A 6,798-nucleotide genomic window follows, 5' to 3' on the forward strand; every position below is an offset into this window, starting at 1 on the left:
GCGTTCTCCGTTGCATTTACTCTGGTCGTCAGTATTCTTTTGGGAGGGGAGGATGAGACGAGTGCTTTCGCCAGGTTGCTTTCGCCGGGAACTTGGACGATGGCATGCCTTAAGTGGTTCGTTGGTGTGTTGCCTGTGATTGCCATGAGAAAGGTTTACCTCACTTGTGAGTTACTTCACCTCGTGTGGATGCTGTCTTATATCTGTTGCATAGCTGCCGCCACACCTGCGACTTCACCAGCCAAAATGCTCACGAATGCTATTGCAAAGCCAAGTGCACGACGGTGCTTAGCAGTGTACACGTCATGTACATTGATGCTCATTACGCTCTATATGAGCTCGTTTACATCGGAAGAACACGAAAACCTTCGTTTGAATGTTTTCGTAAAGTCGAGGTATGTATGTGATTCAGCAATCTTATTGTATATACCCGGAAGAGGGTTGCATGATGCACGATTTCATTCCGAGTGTTGTTGAATTTCGGAAGCTGAGGTTTTTTTACCAGGAAACATCCGTACTACCTCAATGGTCGACTGCTCTTCTTCGTCCTGGCCCAGTTGTGGCTAGCCGCTAGTTTCTTACTTCGGAACATCATGTTGGACCGTTTTGTGTTCAGATGGACGAAACCTTTTACCTCATCGGAACTTGTGAGTGTCTTCCCTCCTTCCTGGACCATGTTTGACGGTCCACCCGTAGCCATATTCCCCGAGCAATCTTCTGAAGCTATCTTTAACGATGGCTCTTTTCACCTCATTTTCATTGATGGTGTATAGCGTCGCTTTTGGTCTATCGCGGATGCTTGCCCTCCCACTGCTCTTAAAGCTTCCGGTGGTAAGCAGTATTGTCCGACCATTTGTTGCACATTTTGCAAAGGGTACATGGACTCTAACTCTACCTATATTACACTGGTCGCTTTTGGTTCGATCATTTATGATGGGCCTCGTGACTGTGATGAGTTGGGAGTTCGCAGAGTCGTTATTTGATGCATATGTTCCCCAGGTAATTATCCTTTGCAACGGCAAATCTGCATTCTAAGGTCTTTTTCAGCCGATCAAAGTTGGCACCCTTACTGCAGATCCTAATGTGACAATGATCTCGGGGATTACGACTCAGGACACAGTGTTCGCACACTTTGCATATGCTGAGTTAGCAGAGCTAGCTTCAGATGAATCCTCGGCAGGGAGCGCCCGTAGAACAGCCCTATTTGGTGACCAAAAATATAGCCCAAGCTTGTGGAATGTCTTGGCCCGGCAATCGCTCCTGCGTCTTGGACAGGATTATCAAACATTCCTGCGACGCGGTGCATCGATCACTCCTCCTGTCGTTGTAGTGCCGGCAATCCCCAAACCCAAGGATCCGCCATCGACCCCTCTGATTCGAAAGCTATCTTCAAGGCTCCGAGACAATCTCCTCTTGGCAGTATGCTGGATTCAGTTTCGTCAGATTCGGAGATCTCGAAGGCTGCTGCGGCAGTGGCAGGCGAAATGGAGGAACGGGCCAGTCAAATGCACATTCCAGAGCTCTTCCGGTCTGTGGCGCCGTCATCTGCAGCTGCCCCAGCAGCCAATGCTGTCCTGGCTAAACCTGCATCGAGCATCATATCCGGCCTCATTGCACAGGTGGAATCGCACAGTAGGGATCTTGTTGTGGGCCGTTGTCCAGCTTGGTTGAAGGAGACGGCGATAACATGGAATAAATGGTTTTATCGAGAGCGCTTGAATAAGGTCGTTGAAGTTTGCTTGCCAAATAGGGAGCTCGATACACTCATTATTGAAGGTGCAGTGGATTTTCAAACTTTATATGCAACTATTGAACTCTAGCCACAGCGCTATCGTGCTTCGTTTGCGCTTCCCTGAGCGAAGATAGGTATGGCGTGGTTCAAAGGGACATACCACGCATCCTCGAAGCCTTTCTCTCATTTTTATCTGCAATAGAGGAATATCAGATTGAGGTGAACGCCAAATACACACCACCGACGCCGGATGAACTTTCTCGAGGCGACACAAAGATATTGGAAGAAAAAGAAGCGATGCGTCTAGAAGTTGCCAGAGCTGGTGACGTACTGGTCGTTGTCTCAGATGGTTTGTGACTTTATGCTTCGCCCAGAAACTTTTTAACAATTCAAATTTCACAGCGCTGAAAACTGGGGTAGTAAACATTTCGCGCACGTTCGGCGATAAGCTAGTTGCTTTCAAGTTTCCCCCTCGGACTGCACGGAAGTTACAGTCATTTGTTGACTATACTTAGTGTTTCGGCGAGTTACAGTCGTGGATGATGCACCCCCCGGGTCCTCCGGATCTCAGGGGTTCTGGGACTGCTCCCGTATTATGTATCTCGTCGTGGCAGCGTTATTGACACTTCAGTAACTGAGGGCAAGCAGTCCCCACTGTATTTATCCTTCGAACTTCGGAATGTCAGACTAATATCTATCGCAACTATACGCAACCAATAATTCTGTTCGCTGTTTACTTCCCACTGACAAAAATACACTCCGCCAAATAAAATATGCGAGCGCCGAGAACTCAAGAAGCCATCGATGGAGCGTGGACAAGAACCGTCGATAACGCTCTTTTTGTCCGACATGCGTGACGGCAGGAGAGAACGTGCGTCATGAATGTGTGCTTATCGCGTGCATCTGGTTGGGAATTCATCGAGTGTAATTTGTCTTTAGTTACCTCCTGGCTTGAGGACGCTCATGCGTCAAACGACTCTTCACCCAGCCCAAGCCTTGACTCCCGCACAGTGGGTATGAAGTATACCTATTTTACTTACTACTAATTGAGGCTTGCTTTAATACTTGCTGGACAAGAACCTCACATGGTGATATAAGTATGTAGCGATAGCAACAAAGAGGACCAACACAAATATCGTGATGTACATATTTCTGCTTGCAACACCAAGGAAGTGCGGAATACAATCAAAAAGCGAACGAAAACAGAAATGCGGTCTTAATGAAAAAAATAAAAGATAAAAAATAATCGAAAATGCAGGCAGATCAAGCCACGAGAGAGACCAGCTTATCGCTAACCCCGAGCTTCGAAGCGATCCGTTGGAGTCTCTCAGGCTCATTCTCGAATCCAGCGCCTCTGAGCATGATAGCCATATAGTCAAACGCCTTGGGAGCATCGATGGCAATATCGTCCAAAAATTCAGCCATGGGCATGAATCCCTTCTCAAATACCTCGAGCGTACACTGTCCGCTGCTCATAGCCTGCGCGAAGAAGTCACCTACCAACCTTGCATCTGCCTCTTTGCTCTCGAGTGCGGATCCAACCAGCTTGTTTACGAGCCGGAAGCGGTGTTCATCAGGAAGATTGGTGAAGTAGACTTCTGCCTCCTGAAGATTGCGAATGGCAAAGAACTCTTTCACATCTTCATCAATCATCTTGACGTCTGCTTCTGATATGGAGGGTGTGCTTCTAGGTTCTTCTTTCGAAGGAGTCGTGGCGTTCTTTTTATTAGCATAAACAGACCGTGGAAGAAGCTGGAGCTTCCTGTACTGTACAGCGGGCTCAGGAAAACCGGCATGACCAAGATCAACGTCCGGCTTAGGTCTCAACGAAAGACTGGGTTTCGTGGGCATCTTATGGGTGAGTTCGAGGTTCTGACTGAAGATATTTGGGCTGGAATTCAGCTGTGAAGGTGTCTCCTGCTTGTTGTCCTTCTTTCTGCCCACGAACACGCTACTTGGACTCATGACCATGGACGCACCCATGCTGATCTGCCAAACTGTGACAAATCATCAGCCCTGGGAAGCGCCATGGAACAGAGCCACCCGGAGCAGCCCAGCCATCAGGGCCATGCTCTTCGCTGTGCTCGCTACCGCCTCGAAGGTCACCGCTAGACATGAGTATCTGACGGTTGTCCACGAGTCGGAAGCGGAGCTCATGTGGAAGATTGGTGAAGTAGCCGATGTCTGCTTCTGACATGGCGATGGGTGCGCTCTCGCGCTCTTCTTCCAATGGAGTTATCATGCTCTCGTCAGCAGCGTAAACAGTTTGTGGGAAAAGCTGGAGCTTCCTGTGCTGCACGGTGGGCTCAGGAACACCATCATGACCAAGATCGATGCTTGATTTCCGACTCGACGAATGACTGGGCTTCGTGAATGCCTCGGTGGTGAGTTTAAGGTTCTGGCTGAGCATACAGAACATATTTGAGCTCAAATTCGTTCGAGAAAATGTCTCCCGCCTGCCGTCCTTCTTGCCGGCCCCGAAGATGCCACTTGGACTCATCACCAATGTCATGGGTGGACCATTAGTGCTGTTGCCAAACGGTGACATATCACCAGCCTTGGGAGGCACGCGCGGAACATAGTCACCGGCAACAACCCAGCCATCAGGCCTATCCTCTTGGTCACGGTCACCGCCCCTTTGAGATCCACCGCGAGACATGCTCATCTGACAGTTGAGCCACTCCTCTGCAGCTGCTTTCTTCTTGGCGGCCTGTAACACGAGTATCAATGAAATAATGTTTGATGACACCAATCTATCTTACCAGTGCGTGAACGGTAGCAATCGTCACAGGCGCAGCATGGCGGCTCATCCATATACGGTCGCGCAACTCGATAACATCCTAATATCACAATGATGAGCACAACCGACAAAGATACCCAAAAAAATGCCGCACCTGAAGCATGAACTGCATACGAGTGCTGATATTATGGCTCTCGCCTAGCTCCTTTATACGCGTGAAGTAAACGTCCATACGCGCACGGGCTTGCGGCGTGTCAAGCAACTGGCCAACTGTCTTCAACATCTGACACAAGCTCTCAATCCTCTGTTCCTCGGGGTTCTCGATGTTGCAAAGCAGCTTTACCACACACTCGTGCATGAAACGCTCGGTTAGCATCCGAACCTTGAACAGCTCGCCAATAAACTTTATGAGATTGAGACCCTGGCGCTTCGCCTTCTGTGCAGCGTAGTACTCATCAGAATCGAGCCCAGCATCCAATGTGCCCTTCTTGTCGTTAGCAGCCTTGGTTGCGTGATCGCTGGAAGCCTTTGCCCCAGCGGCTGCAGCAGTAGCCTCCTTGACGAACCACCGGCGCTCAAAATGTTCTTGACACAGGTTGAGAAGATAATTGCGGAACAGCTGTTTGCCAGCAATAGGCCTCTCCCCTCTGTTCTTGATCCCGTCGTCGTACACCTCAGGTCTGATTTGCTCCATCATCTTCTGACATAGCCGCGCGTACATCTCACCCCAAGCGGTCTCAACAGTCACCTTCTTGAACACCAGCCGGATGACTCGGATGAGCGTCTGCCCGTCCTCATCCACGCCCTTGTTAGCCCAGTGGATGATCTTGTCTGAAATCGTTTCAAATTTCTCCATCGTGAGCTTGTTGAGCAGAGCCCTGACCTTACGGTCGACCAGCTCAGGCGAATCAACATCAGGTTGAACCTTGTAGGTCGCACTCGTAGGGACCCAACGGTTGGCAGACAATTCGAGAGGCACAACGGGCTCGAAGCCAGCACCAGGACAGGTGCAGCGCCAAAGTCAGGACTATGTTCCTCCTGGGACACCAGAGCCTTGTTGGCATCACCATACTTCTTACCCGCGTTTACTGCGTATGCGGTTGATGCCATGCATGGGATGGCCAGGCCCACTTGTGGTGGGCATGCGCACTATCGGGGAGCAAAATTGGGAAGAAGCACTGCTATTTGAAGCAGAACGGGAGTGGACATGGCAAACCGCTCCTCGCTAGTAAGTTTGCTTCCTGGAACTTGAAAATTGCCCATCTGGAAATCGCTTGGGATGGAGGTAGACGGCTTCTCCTTGTACATGTACATGAACTGCATAAGGAAGTCACGGTCGTATCTACACGAGGCAATGAATGAGACATTCGAAGTGAAGGAGCAAAACACACACCTGAATTGGCCATCCCTGACGTTCGCATTGAACCCAACCCTCGGGCTCTCGGGGTGCGCAACCTCGCTTAGATTCTCGATGACACGTGCAGTGAGGAGTGCGGAAGGGGAGGCGCAGATGAAGTAAGGTGGATAGGGGCTAGGAGGCTTTCGTGGAATCTCAGTGGGAGGGGACATCATAAACGTATCTATCCGAGGTGACTCCTTCAATTTCTTCCCGCTATTACCGTTAAGCTGAGGCACAGGAGCTTCGTTATGCTCGGAGACTTCGCCGTCCTCTGGCTCTTGAGAATCGCTGGCGAGTGATGGAGTCTGAACTATGCCATCAAATTCTTCAGCTTCAAGCTGGGCTTCCTCTACCTCAAGCATCTTGCTGTTTCCGTTCCTTTTCTTCTAGTGCGATGTGCGCCTGCTGCCTCAAGACAGCCTTCCTCCTCCTGGCGTAGGAGCTCCTTCTCCTCTTCCTCTGCTTGTCGTATCCGCTCCTTTCTTCCTCCTCCATGAGTATCCGGTTCTCATCAGCCTTCCTCTTGCGTGTAGCCTCTTCCTCCTCCATCCGCTTGGCTTGTTTCTCTCTTTTGCGCTTCTTCTTTGTACCATCCTTCTTCCATACCAAAACCGAAGGTTGCGGTCGGTTGGTCACAACGGGCGATGCGGGTGAGATAGGAGCGGTTGGTAGCCGGAGACTGAGCTTCTTGAGATCATCAAGTGTCACCTCCATGCCATCCTGGCTCCTGATGGTAATCTTGGATATAGAGCGTCCGCCAGGAACAAAATCGCGGGCGTTCGTGTTAAGGCAAGGTGCGCTGGCGGTAGAGGGTGTGGACAGCGGGGAAGATATGGAGAGAGGTGTTTGAGGTGTATGAGGGGTGTGCGGGATAGCATGTGCCATTGTGGGTACCAGGTAGTGAGGGGCTGCGGAGCGAGGTGACAT

The 6,798-nt window shown here is 50.4% G+C and overlaps 1 protein-coding gene across 1 annotated transcript; it reads right to left on the reverse strand.

Moving 5' to 3' along the window:
* Window positions 1-5,741: 5,741 nt before the first annotated feature.
* On the reverse strand, window positions 5,742-6,041 carry BJ212DRAFT_1211782 (uncharacterized protein; the record flags this gene model as incomplete). Its single annotated transcript, XM_041329244.1, has 2 exons — window positions 5,742-5,814; window positions 5,866-6,041. Coding segments are annotated over 2 exons (249 nt in total), but the record flags the coding sequence as incomplete, so codon positions are not given.
* Between the last annotated feature and the right edge of the window lie 757 nt (window positions 6,042-6,798).

The sequence above is a fragment of the Suillus subaureus genome, assembly GCF_016647635.1.
Source record: "Suillus subaureus strain MN1 chromosome Unknown BJ212scaffold_483, whole genome shotgun sequence".
Lineage (NCBI taxonomy): Eukaryota > Fungi > Basidiomycota > Agaricomycetes > Boletales > Suillaceae > Suillus > Suillus subaureus.